The sequence below is a fragment of the Marmota marmota genome, unplaced genomic scaffold (assembly GCF_001458135.2).
Source record: "Marmota marmota marmota unplaced genomic scaffold, marMar, whole genome shotgun sequence".
NCBI classification, from domain to species: Eukaryota; Metazoa; Chordata; class Mammalia; order Rodentia; family Sciuridae; genus Marmota; species Marmota marmota.
In genome coordinates, this window is record NW_026000222.1 from 11260051 (window position 1) to 11282398 (window position 22348).

Below are 22348 nucleotides of genomic sequence, written 5' to 3' on the forward strand. Positions count from 1 at the left end.
AAAAAAAAAAAAAAAAAAAAACCTACAAATTAGCTTTCCCATTTTTCTTAAAAATCACAGGGTCTGGGGCTGGGGTTATAGCTCAGTGGTAGAGCACTCGCCTAGCACAGGCGAGGTCCTGGGTTCAATCCTCAGTACCACATAAAAATAAGTAAATAAAATAAAGGCATTGTGTCCATCTACACCTAAAAAATAAATATTTAAAAAAATCATAGGGTCTGACGGTCTCCCATGACCTGTACCTAAGGCAGGGCTGCCTCTCATCGCAGGGCATGGCCCCTGTACTTATCTATAATCTGCTCCATTCCCTTCAACCTCTGTGACCTCAAGACCAAATGATGATGGCTGTTGCTACTGCCCTTATACATTTCTTTTTTTCTCCATGCCAGTGCCCCTGGCAAAAGGTGCCTCATGGTTTTGCCTGAGTCTTGCTTCTTGGTGCCTCATGTTTTAAGGAAAATCAGAATAAGCATCTGTGGAAGGGATGAGGATTCCTGCATGTTTCACATGCAAACAAAATAGGTCTGTGTCGTGAACCACGCCCTGCCTGCTCCACTCTGCACTGTCGCCTGCCCAGCCGCTGAAGACAGCTGGAAGTTGGGGTGCCCTTGCCAGAGAGAAGCAACGTCTTGTTCCAGGAGGAAGATATGGAGGCCACACAGCATGTTGGCAGTGGAACCTGGTCTAGAACTGTACCCGTTGGTCTAGAGCTGAGTGTAAAGCAAGAACTAAATGGCTGCCTTGGATTCTTCCAGGCCTAGACGGCCTCTGAGGGCTGCCTTCCCGAGAGATGGCCTGTTGTGGGGCTGGCCGGGAACCTCAGGGAGCTGCCAGGGAGACAGTGCTGGGTGCTCTTGCATTTGGGTCTGACCGTGCTGAACTGGTATGAAAGTGCTGGCAGAGGAGGGATCCCAGGAGGGCCACGGGTGTGATCAGGGCGCTTGCCAGCCAGGAATCGGCAGAGTGCTGGGAGAAGCTGTGGCTGGCGCTCTTGTCTGCAGGCTTCTCTCCTGTGTGGTCTTAAACTGTGTCTGCAAGTATCTGATGAGGTCAAAATACCCTCTTTACCCCACCACTACATTGCCTAGCATGTCCAGCGGCTCTTGGCTGAAATGTGCTGTGCCTGCCTACGCCATCTCCTTGGCAGGTGACATTGGTGGCTCCTTGTGCCTGTCCTCTTTCTAAGTAAACACAAACTGTGAAAGCCATTGGGAAGTTCTCCTCCATGCTACGGTGGCCTTTCCGCCTAAGCAGGCCACTCATCTACTCATTATGTATCGTTTGGCAGACATTTGAGTGCCAACCCTGTGCCAGGCCCTCACAATGAACAAGATAAGCACAGAGCTCACACTCTAGCTTGGGAGGCAACAGGTAACTAAGGTGGGAGGGGAGAAAGATGCTTTCAGCCCTGAGCAACTGAGCACAAAGTGCTTCTTCCCAGAGGTGGGGAGAAGGGGGATGGGGAGGGCCTGGATGAGAGACTGGGTCTACGGTACCCTTCTTGTTGCCCCAGGACTGTCTTCTGTCCCTCAAGTGGATCCTATGAGAAAGCTGTCATTTGACATCCTCTTCCAAGTGTCACTCGTTACACTTGTGTTAATCATTCTTGTGAAAGCCAATAAAAGTCTGACCACAGAGTTACTCACCTTCTAAATTGGGTGCTGAAAGGCACCCAACCCAAAGGCACCATGCAGAACAGTCTCCTAATGCACAGATTTTCTTCACTATGAGATTCTTTTAGGTTTTTAAAGTTCCCTTTGTCTTCCTTCCGGGATCAGGAGAGTTTTTTTAAAAGTTTCCAGGAAACTTTTTTTAAAAGCCTTTTAGAGTACCCTAGTTGCTGGAATGACCTTTACACACTTGTGATTCATGGACGGTGTTTGCCTGGGGAATGCAGGGTGAGCCCAGCTCAACTGTAAAATAAATACCGGGGCTCAGGCACCTGGAAATGAGGTCCAGATCAGCATGTGTGCCGGGTGGTACAGCTGCTGTTGGAAGGACAAGGTTCCTGGAGTCCCCAGAGTGAGAGCGGATGACTCTCTTCAGACCCTTTGTAGAAAAGGTTCTCAGACTTTCTGGAATCTCACAGCCCGACTCAAGGAAGTTAGTCAATGAAATAAGAGCTGGGGGGCCCTTTCCTGTCCCTAAGAGTATTCCTGCTCTTGCTGATGCTGATGGGTGGCTGGCTCTGCCTCTCCTTGGAGTCTCCTCCGGTATTGGAGGTGTGTTCAATCTTGTGATAATAACCTGGGCTTCTGCCAGGAAGGGGTGTGGTCCTAGAAGGCCACCCAGAAAGCACCTTTGTTTATATGGTCACTCCAGGGTTTATTTGTCAAGAGCCTATCACTCGTGACATTACTCCCTATTGGCCACAGGCCCCTCAAGGTGTCATTAGGCTAGGGCAGCAGAAAGGGGGAGAAGGACAGAAAGTGCTCCCAACTACTGTCTTCCCCTTTGTCCCTCTTTTTCTCATCCTTCATGGGTAGGGTGTTCCCTGCCTTCAGACTGGCTCTGGTCTGTGATTCAGGGTGACTCTCCAGAGAAAAACTCTCACTGCTCTGTGCAAGGATGTGAGCTGGTGAGCCATGCTCAGCCTGTGCCACTCCCAGCCTCCTGGCTCAGGAGGGAGTGGTGGGCCACAGATCAGGGGCTCCTCCACTTCCCCTGTTTTACTCAGAATATTTCCAATTGAACGAGAAAGTTTAAAAATTTAGTTTCCATATTGAGCCAACATCTTTCTATAAAACTGGATTTTCAGTAATTTTTCAAGTAAAGGCGTGGAACTGGTACAACGTGAAAATTTGATCTATGTCCTGTTGTAGAGTCCCACATCAACCAGCTTAAACCAAGGAAACCATCATGTACAATGAATGCTAATAAACAAAAGTTTACAATGTTATTTTCTTGCATAATAAACATTTTTAAATAGGACCTTTTTTTAAAAATTTGTATTGTTGTTGTTCAAAACATTACATAGTTCTTGACATATCATATTTCACACTTTTGATTCAGTATCTAGTTGCCAACTGCCCTTCCTTGGGAAGACTCTCTTTTGCTCTGAAAACATATTTCCTATGTTTTCTTTCTTTTTTTTTTTAGAGAGAGAGAGAGAGAGAATTTTTTTAATATTTATTTTTTAGTTTTCGGTGGACACAACATCTTTATTTTATTTTTATATGGTGCTGAGGATCAAACCCAGCACCCCGTGCATGCCAGGCAAGCACGCTACCACTTGAGCCACATCCCCAGCCCTTTCCTATGTATTTGATATGAAATTTCCTAATATTTATGAAATGCTGACAGTAATTTTTTCAATTTTTCTTTTTTTTTTTTTTGGTGGTGCTGGAGATTGAGCCCAGGGCCTTGTGCATTCTAGGCAAGTGTTCTACTGTTGGGCTACACCTCCAGCCCTAAAATATATTTATTTAGAAAAAAAATGCTGGCAATCTCAAATCAATTTTATGTACTATTAGATGTGCTCATGCCTTTTCTATGTACTCAAAGGACACTGAAAATCTACAATCTAGAGTGTTGGAATGGTTTTTTGTTTGTTGTACTGGGGATTGAACCAAGGGGTGCTTGACCACTGACCCACATCCCCAGCCCTTTTTTATATTTTATTTAGAGACAGGGTCTCATTGAGTTGCTTAGGGCCTGGCTAGGTTGCTGAGGTTGGCTTTGAACTCGGGATCCTCCTGCCTCAGCCTCCCCAGCCCTGGGATTACAGGTGTGCACCACCATGCCTAGGCAGTGTTGGAGTGTTGATCCTGTATGTGGACACCGCCTTTCCAGCCCAGAGTGGTATTCCAGGATGGCATGTTCAGGGTCCTGGGCTACCCCTCTCAGGCAGAGAGCCTTATTTCCCCTCTGTGAGGCCATTCTAAGAGGATGTTCGTAAGCCCCTCTCCACCCCAACAGCCATTCCTTCCACATGGCAGGAATCAGGCTGCTTTGCAAAGACCCAGTATTGAAACATGGCCCACTGAGGACATGTGGGTAGGACATCTAGTGTTTGTACATGCCCATTAGAAAGCTGGTCTCTGATGTGCTGGAATCTATAATGCCATTGGTTAAACAAGATAACTACACAAATATTCAAAAACAACCAGAAGCAAGATATTAAAAATACCAACTGAGGCAGTGTTTAAATACATGGAAAACATGATTTTTTTTAAGTTGGGAAATGAAAAGATCATCTCTGGCAAGGATGGTAGGGAAGAAGAGCATATGGGAAAGAGAATATTCCAGAGTCCCACTGTTGGCCTGACCCCCTCAGTCACTATGGTACAGCCCCATGCTTAGGTTTCCTCCTCTGTCATGGGAATAGTATTGTGCCTACTCCATGCAGTTGTTAGGGAAATTAAAGGGACAGACTACAGTAAGCATTCATGAAATGTTAACTTCTGTCCCCATCCTAGACAGGGTGATGCTTGGAAAGGAAAATGAAGAGCATGTTTTAAAAATGGCAAGTCATCTCATCTGGCTAGAAGGGGAGACAGGGGTTAATCCCAGGATGCACCAGAAGAGAAGTTTGGAAATATAAGGGAAAGATTTCAAATACAGGGAAGTCACATAAGCCGATTTGCAGAGGACATCCTTGTGTTTACTTTAGGAATGTTGAGTTGGAGATGACAACAGGGCTTTCAGGTCAGATTCTGCTGTGGGAAATCAAACATTTTCTTCAGGGGCAAGGAGTAAGGCAAGAGGGGTTTTCGAGAGTCTTCGAGTTGATGCTTCTGGCAGGTTGGGGTTACTCAGACGTGTCTGTCAGTGAATCAATGAATGTGGTGAGATCGTTGTGCAAGGGAAGAATTGGGAAAAAGAGGAGGGGGCCATCGTGGTACTTCACTGAGACCACCACCCCCTGAAAGGAAGGCTGATATGGAAACCCTGCAGACCTTCCTCTGTGATCTCCCTCCTCAGGCTTTCTGTTTTCCTCTGTCCCCCGTGCCAGGCTCCCCAGCCTCACCATGTGGCTTCTGTGTCTCTCCACTAAGCAGGCCTCTGGGTCCAGGTCACTGCCTAGACCACACGTGTGTCTACAACATCATGCCAACAGCAGTAGCCCGTAGAAAAAGCTGCAGGCATCCGTCAGCTGATAGTCTGGTGACCAAAAGGGCCAATGTCTGCTCAGTTCCCAGAGTATGATGTTGCATTAAAGGGAGGTACAGCCCTGCTGGGTTCTTCAAGGTCCCATCTCACCTGCTTGGAAGGGGAACACGGGCCAAACAGCATGCTTAGAGTCCCAGTTATGTCCCAGGAGGAAAACAGTGGTGGGGAAAGCAGATGGCAAAGTGTGGGAATATTGGCTGTCTTCACGTATTTATAGGCCCGTCAGGGGAAAGAAAAGGGACCTGTGCAGCCAGAGAGTGGAAGACCCAGGAGTGATTCCAGGAAACCTGGAGGTGAGCAGCTGAGCACAAGGGAGACTGTGCCAAGGACTAGAAACACACATCAGAAGAGTCCTTTGCACCCAACGCTAAGAGGAGGCCAGACAGATGCCCTCTTTTCTGCTTTCAGAGGTTGTCAGGTGGATGGGCCCAAGTCAGACCAGGGTCTGCTGCTCTGGATATCCAAAGAGTGTTGCAGACAAAAACCTTGAATGATATTATACATGATAACCCCTTCCCAGGGAAGACTTGTTGAGAGGGGAAGATGGGGTTGCGCCAAGTGGGGTTGGAGTTCAGAGAACAGGGAGATTGCTCTAAGAAAGGACTTAAAGGTAACCAAGAGAAAATGTCCAGGAGGGAGGAGGATCATAGCACTGGGGCTAGGTGCATTCTGGAGTATTCTAAGAGTAAAACAACTGGAAGGAAAAAGATAATTGACTACTGATGGGGAGTGGGAAGGCACCTTTGTGGGCTATTTCAGGAGTTTCTATGTATGCTGTGCTGTAAAATCCACTCTTCCAGGTCCTCAAAAGAGCATGAAATGCTTTTTAAAAAATATTCCAATATTAGTTTTTTATATATTTACTTTTTATTTTTTATTTTTTTTTTTTTTTTAAATATTTATTTATTTATTTTTAGTTCTCGGCGGACACAACATCTTTGTTGGTATGTGGTGCTGAGTATCGAACCCGGGCCGCACGCATGCCAGGCGAGCGCGCTACCGCTTGAGCCACATCCCCAGCCCTATATTTACTTTTTAATTACAGGTGGACACAATATCTTTATTTCATTTTATGTGGTGCTGAGGATCAAACCCGGTGTCTCTTGTGTGCTAGGCAAGCACTCTACCGCTGAGCCACAACCCCAACCCTTCCAGTATTAGTTTTTTGACACAGACTGAATATATGGAGATTTACAGACTAAAGCAGGGCACTTTCGTTTGCACCGTTCATGGGTTTTCCCAGAAAACACCAATGTGGCCACTGTCACCATTAGGTTCTCCTGGCTTCCCCTGGAAAAGAGTCGTAAGAATCATGACAAGAGAGACCCCAAATGGCTACTCAGACCTCCTCAGCCTCTTGCCAATACCCCGCTTCCAAGAGCCTCCAGCACCATGGATTCCTTTAGTCCCAGGATCTGGAGGAAGGTCCTGTGGGCGATGTCCTCCTGTCCTTCCTACAGGGAAGCAGGAGTTTCACTTACCTGGCGGCCTGCTCTCTCTGGCCTCGCCCCACGTGACGTCAGAGCTAGCTAGAGCTGTGTGATTTTCCCAGCACATTCCATTTCCTTCTGAGTTTGCCTCTTTGCTTTTTCTGTTTAACCTTGAGCCCACTGGGCACTCCTCTGCCAATTCTGCCCCACGTGTGGCAGGTGACAGACCATGGGGTTGCTGGAGGAACAGCCTCCCTGGCTCCCTGCCACCTTTCTTTCTTGTGTGCACATGGACCTGGAAGTCCTAGCCCATGACCCATGGGATCTACTGAATGTGCAGGGAGGGAGGGAGGGCTGGCAGTCATTGGGCGTGGCACCGTGAGCCCCACCAGGTGCCCTCTGTGCCACCCTGTGACTCACTCTGCCTGACACCTGCCTGGGACTTGGAGGAAGACTGGCAGGATCCCCTTTCCCAGAACATTCCTGCTGACCACTCTCACTTCCCCACAGTCTCGGCCAGCTTGCTTTCTCTCTTCTGTTTCTTTTACTTTCGCAGAAATCTTTTCAAAGGAGAAGGAGAGTACAAAGAATAATGACTCCCACATCAGCGTCTGTTTTCAAAAGTACTCAGTGTCCTTGACTTCCACCCACCCAGCCTCACCCATGGGACTTCCATTCCTGGCTGCCTCATTGCAGGGCAGCCCAGGGCTCTGTCCTCTCCCTGAGTCCACTGTAAGTAATCCTCTCATGCCTTCTCTTTCCAGGGTTCCTTGGAGAATGTGACTCTGGCCTCTGTGGAAACTCAGAAGACAGACCCTGCTATCGAACCAAGATTCAAAGAGGTGGATTGGGACAAGGTAGCTGGCACAGGATGGCAAGGGGTGATGATCCGGGAGTACTGGGGCCACGAGGGAATATGTGAAGCCAGAGGCTGTGGTATTCGTGATGTGTTCCCAGGGAAGATGAGGAAGGGACACAGCTCACAAGCGTGACTAGGGGTAGCAAACCCAGGTGCAGGTTGTGGGGGTGCCTCTCTGATGGAAAACTGGGATGAACAGCACATAAGGTCTCTGTATGGAACCAGCCCCCAAACACCACTGGGGACAGTGACAAGGTCAGCAGACCCAGGCATGCCCAATTTTACCCATGTACACAGCAGAGCTGCCCCAGGCACCTGCAACCCCTCAGAAGAGTCATTGGTGGATACAGGTCTCGAAGCCTGTGGAAGCTGAGTAGGAAATGGGACTGGAGCCAACCTCAATGTCTAGGAGAAGCCAAGGGTGTCCAGGAGTCTTACGATAAACTCCTCTTGGAGTGTAGAGGCCAAGCAGACCCCATGTGTTGTGAGGTAAGCCCTGGAAGAGCTGGGAGGTCCCAAGCGGACATGGAGGCTCTCAATAGCGAGCTGGGAAAAGTCATGTTGCCTGTTGGCTCAGGAGGAAACTAGGCTTGGATGTCATTTCTCTCCATCTTGGGTCATAGGACTATCCCAAAGTCATGTTACCATTTCCTCTTGGAATAAACACTAGTATGCATGTTTATTTGGACAGGCAGTTTTAGATGCATGTCTAAAACTGCTGGACCTGTGTGTCCCACTCTGAAAGGGAGCCCCCACCCTGCTGGTGTCGGTGTGGTGCCTCCCCAGCGCCCCCCAAGGAAAGTCGGGAAATCTGCCCAGAGTGGCAGGGAGAAGAAACTCTGCTACTATTTATGACCAGCCAGGGAGCCAGGTGGGGGGGAATCCCTTGGGCCCAGACCTTGAGGAGCTATAGTGAGGCTAAGAAGGAAGTGGCTTTGTCTCTGCCCAGCGTGCCCAGGCCTAGGGTGGTTCTGCACGTGGCTCTTGGGGCAGAGAGATTTTCCAGAGTTAACCTTCTGCCTCAAATTCAAGGTGAGCCCTCTAGATGCTGCCTAGCCTCCCTGGGCCCAGAAGCTGGGGAACCAAGTGGGCGGTGATGGAAAGAGTGAGGGCAAACTCGGGCAGGCGTGCTGGGCCCAGGGTAGAACGGCCGCAAAAAGGAGTGAAAAGCAGGAAGAAAGGCTGAGAGCAGGAAGAAACCCAGCCCTGCTTCAAGGTGGGGTTTGGTCTCACCTGCAGGCTCTGTAAGGAACTTTACGGGAGCGATTTCTAAATCATTCCTTCTACTGCCCCACTGGGCAGGACCCAATCTTCTCTACATGAGATAAGAAACCAGACGGCAGCTCCTCACTCTGCACATCTCTCTCCGTTTTCAGGAGCCCAGCTGGCCTGAGGCTGGACCTGTTCCAGTGGCCAGAGCTGCCTGCTGCCCTTGGCTTCTGGGCACACCTCTCTCCTTTGTCCTTGTGTCTCCTGTGTCCTTTTCAGAACCTTTCCTTGGGAGCCCTCCCCACCCTTCTCACTCTGATGGAACAGGTGGGATTTGAAAGGTTTGGGGAAGTTCCCTGCACAGATTACACACACACACACACACACACACATAGCATAATTAGCACCAAATTAAAGCTTCTTTTATTAAGTTCTTACCTCCAAGCCAGTCTTTTAAATGTATTATCTTTTATCTGATTTGCTTCTGCTAATAACATGAGGAGATAAGGATTATAATTATCCTGATGTAACTAATGAGGTGGAGCTTAAGTCTCCTGCCAAAGTCACTTGGCTGCAGGTCAGCAGCCCAGCTGGCTGGCAGTACTGGCTGAGCCCTCTCCTCCCGGCTCCCCCCATGTGTCCTGCAGTCTTTTACCCTGACAGCTGGGCCTGTGACTGGGACAAGGGGTGGCAGACAGGGGGAGGCATTTCCAAAACCCCAGCACATCCTCTTCCTCATCCAGCCTTTGGCTGAGCCAGATTCCCGCAGAACCTGCTTCCCACCACCCAAGAGAAGCTGTCAGTGGGTGTGGGCCACACTTTTCCCTCAAGGGACAGAATCATCCAGACAGGTGTGTCACCAAACCCAATGCAGTGGTCCTTGTCCCTGCCCATTGCCCAATACTACACACACAACCCTTGACAACAGGAGCTCCTCCAAGTGTCCCCAGAGACTGGCAAAGGTGTAGATGTTGACCATATGAATTCCACCCTTTTGGGCCTCTCAGATAAGTGACTGAGAACTCAGGAATATAACCCCTGGATCAGTACAAGGGCTTTTGTGGCAAACCTGCCTCTGGGGAAGGACAAAACTCAAAGCTGTGGGTAACAACTTGGATCACCTCTGGGCGCTCTGCCACCTCCCCAGCCACCGTGTCCTCTGGTGAAGGGAGGGTCACTAGGAGGCTGCCTCTGTGGAATATGAGCTTGTCCCAGTTAGAATGTGCAGGACAGGCCTGTAGCAACCCCACAAAACCATCAAGAATCTTACCTCCCTGCCCCTGCTGACCGCTGCACCAGACACCATAGCCTCTGGGCTGAGGAGGCCACAGCTACAGGGGCCTGATTCAGCTGACCAGAGGCCTCCCAGAGTGCGTTCTGAGCTGGACGCCCAGGTTCCAGGCCCTGCCCCACCACCAAGAGCTGAACATCTGACCCTCACCTTCCCATCTATACAATTAGATGGTCCCAGTCTCCATCTCAAAAATTAAGTCTCAAAGGATAATAATGGACATGAGGCCCCGGCTCAGTGAGGCCATGAAAAGTGTGCAGAAAATGTAGCCAGGATTCTTGGGGAGTTTCTCTTCCTTCCTCCCCTCCCCTCAGCCTGCTGCCTGGAAGCCCATCCTCCGCCTGTCTGGCTCAGAAAGCTGCCCTGGAGCCATGTGCTCTGGGGTTTGGGTGGACATTTCTTTAAACAATTGCCTCAGCTCATGGCCGTGGAGGTGGTGGTGGGAGGAGCTGCTGGCCCTGAGCAGCTGCCCCCTCGGGCCCCATTTCTCCTCTGGGGGGAGAAGCAGATTGTCAGCACTGGCTCCTTGGCTGCCTCTGAGAAGTGTTGCCTAGGAAGAGAGGGATCTGGGGAGTGGGAGGGAGAGCAGAGGTGACCCCCTCCCCACCCTGGCAGCAGGCCCCCTGCCCACACTCTGCTCCAGGCCACAGAGCAGGCCACCCTTTCCCCTGCTGCGGGCCACATTCCTGGCATAGTCCAGACAGGCCCTCCTCTTCCTGTTGGAGTAGGGGCAGAGCTGGGAGGGGGAGGGCCCTGTGGTGCACAAGGTGTTTGGGCCAAGTACATCTGCTTCCTGGGGCCCAGCCTGGTGCTCAGGTCTGGGAATCACCACAGGACCCCTCTAACGGCAGCAAACTGCCCACTCTGGAGTAGTTTCTGGGCATATCCTCACCCTCATCCACACAGTCCTGCTGGGGGAACCTGAGTGCTGGACTTGACCTCTCTGAGTGTCAAGTTCCACAGCTATAGGAGGAGGATTTGGTGTTTTATTGTGAGTGAGGTGCTGGAAGCCCCCAGGTGTATGGAAACTAGAAGCCTGATCCATGGCATATTCTCCCCTTCTTTCTCCCACCCAACCTCCTACAGAAGCCACAGACCTTTGCCATATCTTCCCAGTATCTCCCAAGCCTTAAGCAATTTCAAGGTCAGAGGGACCAGGACAAAGTGCCAGCTGGGAGGGAGAGAGGGCAAGGGGCCAAGGGGTCCCCAGCCCAGTAGAGTAGAAGTGAAATTTATTTTGAGTCACTTTCTGAACCTCATTGAATATTGCCAGAGAGCAGGCAGCTTCTGCCATTCTCCAGTCTCAAAACCAGTTCCAGCCAGCTGCCATATTGGAAATGACCAGCATGTGACAGGCATTGAACCCATTAGCACCCAGCTGAGACTGTTTCCCTCAGTGGTCAGGACTAGGACTGGAAGAGAGCTGAGAAAGGACACCCTGTCAGTGCACGCACAAGTTAAACCAAGCTTTAGCACCCAGGTGACGTCCCCAGCTCTTGCGAAGTTGTATGGAGGGTGCTACAAGCTAGAGTAAAAGGGTAAGGTATTTCCCAGTGCAGGACTAATGAACCCCATCTTGAGAGTCACTTAACCTCTTGGACTTCAGTATTCTCATCCCCAAAACAGGAAGCAGGTCAGCTACTTGGGAGGCTGAAGCAGGAGGATCACAAGTTCAAGGCCAGCCTAGGCAAATTAGTGAGACCCTGTCTCAAGAAAATAGAAAGGGCTGGGGATGTATCTCCATGGTATAATGCCACAGGGTTCAATCCCTAGTAGTAGTAGTAGTAGTAGTAACAACATCAACAATAAATTAAGTAAAATGAGGAGGAGGTCAATGGGCCTGGATTTCTGCAGAGGAAGGGGAAGCATCCTCCAGAGTGCTTATTCAGACACTAGAGTGAAGTGACTCTTCCTGAGCATTGAGGATGTCTATCTCAGAGACATGTAATATGAGCTGGAGGTATGCCACAGGCAGCCTAGAGGAACTGACTAACAGCAAGCCGGCCATGTGGACAGATAGCCAGGGCCTGCTGGACTATCCAGGGAGTAACTGAAATCATGTCCAAAGGTCAAACGGGTAACAGGACATCAAATGACAAACCCATGTGTTGGGGGCGGGGGTGACTCTGTTCCTGCTAACCCAGTAAACACCTCTTTAGCAATCTAGTTCCCACCTCCATACCTGCTCTATTCCTGTTTCCATCACAGGAGGGTACGAGATTTAGGCTGGAGTCCCTACTTGATCAGATCACTGAGACATTTCTTCCAGGGTCTCAGCAGAATTATCCTTCTGAACCCTATGCTGCTTTCCACTTGCTTTACAAAGTAAGGGGGAGCCAGCTGCAGTGGCACCCACCTATAACCATAGAGACTCAAGAGAATGACGTGGGAGGATCACAAGTTTGAGGCCAGCCTGCGCTCAGCAAAACCCTGACTCAAAATAAAAAGGGATGGGGATGTAGCTCAGTGGTAGAGCACCCCTGAGTTCAATAGATCAAATGGGTCAATCGGTCAAAATCCACCCAAACCACTGCTAGGTGGAGAGAGATTCCTGCCTGGTCACATCCCTATGCTATAGCTAGAACTGTTTGTTTTTAAAGATAGCTAAGTCCAAATTAAGTGTACAAATGAAACACAGGCATGGGGGGTGTCCTGTGTGACATGCAAAAGTGGGACAGATAAAAACCAGGGGTTTCACTTGGGACAAATGGTGATAAGTTAAGGATGTCTCTCATCTTACAGCAACTCTGGGGGAGACACAAAATGACACAGCTCAAAACTAATAGAGAAGATAGTACAGAATATTTTATTTAAAATAATTAAGGCAAACAAGAAGAACAGAAGCTCTCTAATCCCCGTGACAGGGCAAGACAATCCCATGTTTGAGGCCAGCCTCAGCAACTTAGTGAGACCCTGGGGATGTAGCTCAGTGGTAGATGGGCCATAGGTTCAATCCCCAGTACTGCCAAAAAAAAAAAAAAAGAAGAAGAAGAAGAAGGAGGAGGAGGAGAATAAGATGAAAACCAGAAGAAACGGAAACAGCCAGAAAGTAATATTTTAATACTAATCTAACACTCCAATATTAAATGTAGATAAACTGAATACTACAATTAAAAAGCAGAGATTGGACTGGGGTCTGGGGGTGTGGCTCACCCAACTGTATGCTGCCCACAAAAGATACACTTTAAATCTAAGACATATACATAGGTTAAAGGGAAGAGTGTTAAAGGTAGATCCTGTAAACGCCAAGCTTCAGGGAGCAGCAAGGTTCTATTAATATCAAAGGGGGCTTCAGGACAAGAGCTATTATAGGAACCAAGATGACTATTTCCCAATGGTAAAGGCACCAACTCACCAAGAAAATATAACTGGGCAACCTCCACAGGTGCCAGTCTCAGTTTCCCCATCTGCAAAGTGGTAATAATTTTAGTGGCTGCCTAGTTGGGGTGTGTCAAGGAGCAAATGACTTAATCCACATCTAGAATTTCATGCCGTGCTTGGCACATTGCAATGGTTCTGCCACTCTCAGGGTATTGCCCTTGGGACAGAGTTTTAAGCTCTCACCGTGACCCTGGCCCAGCTTATTTGGAGGTGAGGCTCCATAGGTGGCTCAAGATAAGATGCAAACACAGGCCACTAGCTGGTTCCTCCAGTTCTTTTTTCCTGGCTCTGGAGCAAGGTATGCAGGGATGCATGTTTAGAGAGCTAGGGTGGAGGAGTGGAAGGAAGGGGACAGCATGCAGCCAGTGGATCTATCTGCTGCTAGACCCAAGGGATGAGGTTAAGGAGACTGGGTTAGGGAAGGAGCCCAACTAGGTGAGGTTTGAATGGCTGCCTCTTTAGCTGGTGCTGGGGTGAGATGGCTTGGGTGACCTGGTTATCTCCCAGCCACAAGAAGGCAGCCAGCACCTGGGGCGTGGCAGGAGCCACAGCCTACTTTGGGCCTCTCCCCCGGACACAGGCACAGGGATAATGTCCAGTGGCATTACCTGCCTGCTCCTAAGCTGTGATGGCAACACGAGCTGTGACTTCAGAGGAGCTGGGAGCGCGTGAAGGCTGTTCCCTCGGAGGCCTGCTGGGGCTGAGCCAGCTTTGGTCAGGAGGCCTGAGAAGGGACGAGAAGGCTGGCTTTGGGATTGTGGTTGGCTCTCATTCCCAGGCTTGCAAGGTCTTCCTCCCTCCAACTGTCACTCCTGTCCTCTCCTCCCTCACCTGTCGCTTTTGTCCTTCCACCTGCTGTGGCTACAAACCTCCTTTGTATTGGAGATTGATTGAGCACCCACCATGTGCTGTACCTCACCCTTATTCTGACTGTAGGTGGTGGGACAGTGCCCACAAGATTCACAGATGAGAAAACAGAGGGACTCTGAGAGGTAAAGACACTTGCCCAGGATCTCACAAAACTGGTACATGGCAGAGCCAGGCTTTGAAGGTCATCCCCTGACCTTCATTATTTCTTCATTCCATATTCATGTTCTTTACTGTTTGGGGCTCCAGATTAATCCTCTTCAATGCAATGAGTCATCTAAATCTTCAAGGATTTCCCAAAGGTGTGGACTCCAGTTTTTTTTTTTTTTAATTAAATTTTACTTTTAGTTGTTGATAGAACTTTATTTTTATTTATTTACAGGTGGTGCTGAAAATAAAACCCAGTGCCTCACATATGCTACCACTGAGCCACCACCCCAGCCCCCTGACTCCAGTTTTTAAAATCTGCCTCCCTATGAGTAAAACCTTGTGAGCATGTTCTCCATTACATGCTCATTCTAATCATCTATAAATTATTTGCTTATGCCAATGTATCCATTCTGTGCATTAAAACACATTCACATGTGGGTTTAAGGTGGGATGAATATATCTCTAATATTTTCCCCCTGCCTCTGGGATTGAGCCGGTGAATACTGCTGGGGTATGCATGCATCATGCGTAATGAACACTTAATGCAAGTGCCATTATTACTTCCATTTTATAGCTGGGAACACCAAGGCTCAGAGGAGTCAAAATAAATTATTTGGAGAAATTATTCTCAATTATTCTCTAAATAATTTCTGATTAAGTACTAAGCTTTATGAAGCAAAAATGGTGTCTTACATTCCTGTTGATTCTTTCCAGCACTTAGTACATACACACATGTGCTCGCTTGCGTGCTCTCTCTCTCCTTCTCTCTCTCTCTAACACACACACACACACACACACACACACACACACCAAATGTTAAGCAAATTGTTAAATGAATGATTATTTGAAAGGGTGAATGAAGAAATTACCCAGGCCAACACAAAGAAGAAAGCCCATGTTGGAGGGGAAAGGCCCTATTTTGTTCTTGATATAGAATATACTGACTCCTATGTTGCAGGAGTTCAGAGCAAAACTACAGGTTTCCACTGTGGCTGAATCCAGGTGCTCAGGAATTCTGCTTCCAGCTGTGGCCTGGCCATCCTCTGTGTAAACTGAGTCCTTAGGCAGGCTCTGCTAGCAACCTCATCAGGAAGCTCACTGAACCAGCTTAACCAGCTTAGGTCATGGGATTGTTCTGGATCCCATTGCTATAGCCAGGAGTTGTGGTGTGCGATCAGTTCTGGATCCTGAATCAGGAGGGTGGGTAGTCCTAACACAATGCATGAGCCGAGAAGTGTGAGGAATGGGTTGCTATAAACAGAAGATGGGGGAATACATGGGGGAGTGGGAAGGCATGAATATACAGGGTCCACCTTGTCTCTTGCAGGACCTGGTAGACTGGCAGAAGCCTCTCCTGTGGCAGGTGGGCCACTTGGGAGAAAAGTATGATGAGTGGGTCCACCAGCCTGTGACCAGGCCCATTCGCCTCTTTCACTCAGACCTTGTCGAGGCCCTCTCCAAGACTGCCTGGTGAGCCTTGCAAGAAATCTGTGGTTGGCTGTCCTTCTTTCCTGATAGTGCCAGTCAGTTACAGTAGAATAGGCAATCAGGTTCCTCCCTGGAATATAGGGATGTACTCTAAGCTCTTGGGGAGGGTGGGACATGCCATAGACATAATCTATTCCTGTGCATGATTTTGTCCACTCACTCAGTGTAACCAGAAACCACTTTGAATGCCACCCCTAGTCTATTCACATTCCTCTTCTGGGTTAGCAGTCCCTAATGCCCATAGGAAAAATTTTACCTGCAATTAGCTCTTCTGCCACAAGAGGTCAGTGTCTATCCAGCTGCACAAAGTCAGCAGCAATGGGATGAGGTTCTTTTCTCCAAATGACACATCTCAGACAGGGGTAGATGGACTCACAACCTGTTTTATCCCCCTATAACTCCCACTAGTGTCCTTTAACTCCAGGTCTCCGATACTTTCTACATGTGCTTTCTACATATGCTACATCACATTGTCCCCTCCCCAGTTGAACTAGGGAAACTGAACCCGATGGAACCCCCATGCATGTATCTCTCTCACCCCGATGGCTCTCCTGCAGGTATTGTGTGCCCATCATCTGGGTGCCCCTGATGCTGTACCTCAGCTGGTCCTACTACCGAACTCTTGCCCAAGGCAACGTCCGCCTCTTCACATCGTTCACAACAGGTAATACCAGGTTCCTTTCAGAGTTGTTCCCATAGGTCCTGGAGGCAGGAGATCTGTGTGTTCCTTCTCTTATGCCTATATTTCTAAGAGCATAAGACCCCAAACAACATACCAAGATTCTAAGTGAGGCCTATGTATAGAAAACTTTGAAACATTTTGGCAGACTTCTATCCCACCCCAAAATGGATACAAAACTCAGCAACACATCAGCAGAAACTAAACAAAGTCATTTCCCCAGATGGCATAGCAATAAACAGGTTGGGATACGGGCAGCAGGGGTGTTCTCAATGAGTCTAATACCAAGAAATATAAAACCTGAGATTCTTTGTCAAGAAACTAAACAAGGGAGCTGGGATTGTAGCTCAGTGGTAGAGCACTTGCCTAGCATGTGTGAGGCACCACATTCAATTCTCAGCACCTCACATAAATAAATAAAATAAAGGTCATTGAAAACTAAATATATGTATATATTTAAAATATATAAATACATGTAAATATAAATATATATAAATATATTTAGCATATTAATATATTAAAATAAATATATTTAAATATTTTAAAAATATATATGTTTATATAAAGAAACTAAACAAAGCCAGTCACAGTGGGGCTCACCAGTAGTTCCAGAAACTTGGGAGGCTGAGGCAGGAGGACTGCAAGGTTGAGGCCAGTCTGGGCAACTTAGCAAAACCTTATCTCAAAATAAAAAATAAAAAGGGCTGGGGATGTAGGAACGTGGTGGAGCACTTGCATAATGTAGCACAAGGCCCTGGGTTCCATTCCCCGCACAGCAAAAGTAAAAAGAAGAAGAAAAATAAAATGAAATCATTTTACCAGGTGGCACAGCTGAGAGCTAGACTCAGACTGGTCTGCAATCAGAGCACAGATCAGCAGAGAACCTGGGAGAGAGAGATCTGAGAGGGTCCTAGCACATGTCCAAGGCAAAGGACTGGGCAGCAGATCCCTACCCTAGGAGTAACACCACTCCCTCTGCTGAGCACTCAGCCCGGTGCTTTCCGGGGACTGGCTCATGGAGCCCCCTTAGCCCAGCAGCCCTATGGGAAGGCACTGTTATCATCCCTTCTTGAGTCTGAGGAAATGCAGTCATTGCTCAGTGTGTCCGTGCTTCAAAACATCATGCCAAACACAGTAAGCACACAATTTTATCTACCAATTTCAAAAAATTACAAGTAAGTTTGAGGAAATAAAGCCTCTCAGATGTCAAGCAAGGTATCCAGGTTCCTGTGGCCCAGGATGTAGAGACAAGGTGTCCAACAGCTTCTAATCAGGGGACAGAGGACAGAGAGAGGGGTTGACATGGGCCCTGTAGGACCAGGTGTCTCAGGGTGGCCATTCTGCCAACCTGCCCCACAAACTCACTGCATAGCCTTCTGGTATCCTGAGCCTCCACCTGCCCAGGTGGTCTGTCTGGCACCTCCGGGAGGTATCAGGAGTACCATGCCTCTCGGGGGGGCTTCCTCTGCTGATCACAGTCACATTCCTGACTCTGAGCCCTGCTCAGTCTACCAGGTGCAGGTGCTGACTCCTTCCCCCTTATCCCAAGGCTTTGCTCCTGCTCACCTCCCCCAGGGGCAGCAAGTCAAGGGCTTAAAGGTTTAAAGAGGGGCCATGACCACAGCGATGGGAGCCTCCGTTTATCCGCCTCACCCAGGATGAGGCGTAGATGAGCAAGTTGGAGGCAGCCCCCCTCCAAGCCAACCCAGAACTGCTGCTCCCAGTCACCAGGGGTCACCGTGTGTGCCCTGAGAGCCAAAGTCAGCCTTTTCTGCCCACACTGAATAGCTCAGGCACAGCACAGGGCCTGTTGCTCAGAAGGCCCCTGGCTGAATCGCCCACTGTCCACCCAGAGCTCCCCTAACAATCACTGACAGTGGCAGGGCCGCCAGGGCTGGCTGCCGGAGGGGGAAGGGGACACTGAAGCTTTGGCCCAGATCCCTCTGCCGGATTCCTCCCGAGATGCCACTCAGTACCAGCTCCAGCCGGCTGGGCAGACAGGGTGATGCTGGGGTGAGGGGGCGGGCAGAGGCTTGACCTATAGGAGGGGACTGTTCTGCATGGCAGGGAGGGCAATTTGAGGACTCCTCAGCAGCACAGGCCTCTGCAAGCAGCTAAGATGTGCCTGTGTGGTCCAGTGTGGAGGGCCAGTAAGCCTGTGACCACGAGACCAGCAAGGTGGCATGATCCCCCAGCTCGTCATGCAAGACACAAGACATGGAGCACATAAGAGCCCACAAAGCAAGGCAAGGGGATACTCAGAGGAGTCCCAGTGCCACCGCTGGACAAAGGGATGATCTAGAATCAGTTCAGAAGAGTCAGGGTGCCAGTAAGCAGTGCAAGCTGAAGGGAGACACTAGTTCAAGGCTGAATTCCTAAATGTATATATGCAGATACTTTGAAAAGCCAGCTATATTCTGCAAATTCAGAATGACCCCCAGGGCACATTAGGACTGTCAGGATTCCTGAGACAATGTTAAAGGAAGGCCCAGCCAGAACTATTGCTGAACAGCATCCTGGGGGAGGATGTTGGCCTCCAATGGGATTGTGCCAGGGGAGCCCTGGCAAAGGTCAAGGCCAAACTCTGCAACCAGGGACTATTCCTGTGTGTCTAGTCCTATGTGTCCAGAACTATGTGACAAAGAAGAGTACCTTCAAGGTCAAGGGAGAGCCAGAGAGGAAACTCCTTTTCCCTCAACAAGAGACCCTGTAGAACTCTGCTGGGAGAATTGAAAGAGAAAGGGTAAAAGTAGGACTCTCGGAATTATTAATATACAATGAGGTATTATTTGGTTTTTGTTTTCTTTTGTTTGCAGTATTGAGGATTGATCCAGGGACACTTTATCACCGAGTTACATCCCCAGCCCTTTTTAAGATTTTTAAATTTTAAGACAGGGTCTCACTAAGTTGCCCAGACTGGCCTCAACCTTGCAATCCTCCTACCTCAGCCCCCTGAGTCACTGGGATAACAAGCTTGCACCACTGCTCATGGCTATATATAATATTCTTCTTATAGAACCAAACACATATGCTTATCATATAATCAGGTATTATATTACCTCCACCCTGAAAACAGCCCTTCAAGGTGGATAAGTATTTAACTGTAGGTAAGGCAGATCCGGATTTGAAAGCAGGTCTACAAATCCAGAGTCCGTGTTCTCTGCGCTTCACCAGAGTGCTCTGAAGGACCCCAGAGGAGTCAGGACTTCCCTGGAAGCTGGACCTCTTGCTACCCAGAGCTGACCAGCCAAGGCCAAATGGCTACTTGCAGTCAAAGCCAGTGAAGCTGTTAGGCAAGCCCCTTGGACCAAAGGTGGGCATGGCAGGCCCGGCTGACAAGAGGTGTTAGAAACCTGATGAGAGAGATGCAGCCCTTGGGGTTGAATCTTGGCTGCATCACATGTCAGTTCCATGGAGATTCATTCAGACATCAGGGTGGGGCTTGGCCTGAGTCTGGCCAAAGAACCTCCTACCTTTCCAGCCTTTCCTCCTTCCTCAGCAGCCACCATGGTCATTGGTTCAGGGCCTGCCAGAGCCTACAGACAGCCCCAGCCCCTCAGAAGAAGCTCCTTAACCAAACCCAAAGCTGCCTCCCTCTGGGCCTGCCTCTGCCCTGGGAGTGGCAAAGGTCTAATCTCATCCCCACAATGAGGTTTTCCTCTGTTATTCTCTGTGCCCTGGAGATACAGACCCCACCCCTAAGATTCTTAGCACCTAGTGGGTGGAGGTGGAAGAGAAAAATGGCCCACAGTACAGTGCAGTTCCAGGTGATGTAGGCAGGTGGAGTAAGAGGCAGGAACAGCTGGGTGGGTGAAGGCATCTGTATAGGCCTCACTGGTGGGCTGGATCTCCAGGGCTAAGGCAGGCAGGGGGATTCCAGGGAAGGAAACAGGAGCAAAAGTACAGAGCTAGGGGGAAAGAATGCAGTATATATAAGGAGCCACAAGTGATTTAGTTTGGCCCCAGTAAGGTGACAGAGGCCAAACCTCAGTCAGGGATGTGGTCAGCAAGGTCAGATCTTGAGACCTGAGTGCTCTGCTGTGGAGACTGGACTTTGCCTAAAGGCCATGAGGCACCATGGAAGGTTTAACAGTATGTGGAGGTGGGGGGTGGGGTGGGGGTGGGGGTGCTGGGGTTGCCATGGGGCAAGAGGTGATAAGATAAGGTAATGGGATTAAGAGCACCAAAATGACCCTAGACAGATTGATTTAAGTTGAGGTGAGATCCATATACCATCAAATTAGCCATTTTAAAGTCTGCGGTTGCTGGGCACAGTGGCACACGCCTGTAATCCCAGCTGCTCAGTAAGCTGAGGCAGAAAGATCACAAGTTCAAAGCCAGCTTCAGCAACTTAGCAAGGCCCTAAGTCTGTTGGACACGGGAGGGGAGGCAGGTTGAGTCTGGCTCCTTTGGAAATGTGAGAACCCCTCACTGAGGAGGGAGCCCAGGAGGAACAGCCTAAGGGCAGAGGTGGGTGGCAGAAGAAAGAGGAGGTTGACTGGCTTCTTTGGGGGGATGTTAGCTATGGGGCCTGTGCACACATGGAGATGCCCAATAGCAAGCAGCCATCCAGGGGAGGGTTGGAAGTATAGACAAGGGGGTCGTCAGCATGTGGGGAGTGGCTGAAGTGAGATTGAGCAGAGAGGGTGGAGAGGCAAGGCTCAACCCTGGGAACAGAGGCAGAGTTTTCATGAGACAGCCTGAGAAGGGACAGATAGGCGCATCAGAACTGCACACTCTATGCAGGTGGTGTATATGGCACAAGAACTGTACTTTGATACAGCTGTTATGTAGGAAGAGAAAGTAGGGCCGAAGCGAAGGCATGTGGGAGAGAGAGGGAAAGCTCAGAGAGTGAGGATAGACACAGAGGAAAGTGGACCAGAGCCGAAGGGACAAGGATTGAAGTCCTCGTGAGGTCAAAGGCAGAGTGGAGTGGAGAGAAGTAACAAGAGTTGCAAGGGCTGCAGGGTGTCCGTCCCCCCCCCCCCACCCGCCGCACCTTTGAAAATCATTAGGTCTGTCCAGCCTTCCCGCCCCCATCCAGGCCCATCTTGAGTTTTCTCAGGTCTTCCTCGGATGCTGTGATTTCAAGTCTTGTCTGCTGAGATTTCTACTTGGGTTTTCTTGCCCTTCCTGCCCATGGTCCCCAATCTTCCATCAGTAACCCCTGTCTCTACTGGCTTTGTTGGGATTGTCTCTTCTCACCCATGCCACTGTGGCAAGGTCACCCATCCAGGCAGCAGCCCGGCATCTGGCCGTAGCTCTGCTTCCTACGTCAGCCCTCCGGCCCTAGCACCTTTGCTCTGCTAAAGAGCCTCTCCCAAGCCTAGTACAGGTCCTCACAGCCTCTTCCCAGTTTCACCCAAGGCCTCCAACAGTGTTTCCTGGCAACAGCTCCCCAGCTGCCCAGGGGTGATGAGGTGGGGACATCCAGAGCCACCAGGCCTTGGTGTACCCTGGAACCCATCAGCTCTGATTCAGGCCTCTCTGCCTCTCCCGCAGAGTACTCAGTGGCTGTGCCTGAGTCTGTGTTCCCTGGCCTGTTTGTGCTGGGGATGTTCCTCTGGAGCCTCACCGAGTACCTCATCCACCGCTTCCTGTTCCACATGAAGCCTCCCAGCAACAGCTATTACCTCATCACGCTGCATTTCGTCATGCACGGCCAGCACCACAAGGTTAGTAACAGGGCCCACCACCTGCAGCTATAACCAGCCCCCCAGCGGTGGATCTTTCTTGGAGTCTGATGTTGGGCTGGAGTGACAGGAAACCAAGGGTGTTTGATATCGCTGAGTTGGATAACTGGATTGGGCAGCCTAATCTGAGCCAGGTGGATAGAGGGAGCATGTGTCTGCACAAACTCCATTGTTATTTATTTAATTGTT

At 49.5% G+C, this 22348-nt stretch overlaps 1 protein-coding gene across 2 annotated transcripts in view; it reads left to right on the forward strand.

Annotated features, from left to right (window-relative positions):
- Positions 1-22348, forward strand: part of Fa2h (fatty acid 2-hydroxylase) — a 50938-nt gene that overhangs the window by 22955 nt on the left and 5635 nt on the right. For both annotated transcript variants that reach the window (XR_007343566.1, XM_048792357.1), the window contains exons 2-5: positions 7307-7399; positions 15627-15769; positions 16345-16451; positions 21969-22141. Coding sequence is in view for 1 of the 2 variants with exons in the window: in XM_048792357.1 (XP_048648314.1) it covers positions 7307-7399; positions 15627-15769; positions 16345-16451; positions 21969-22141 (516 nt within the window). In the remaining variant the exon portion in view is untranslated. The remainder of the gene's footprint in view (positions 1-7306; positions 7400-15626; positions 15770-16344; positions 16452-21968; positions 22142-22348) is intronic.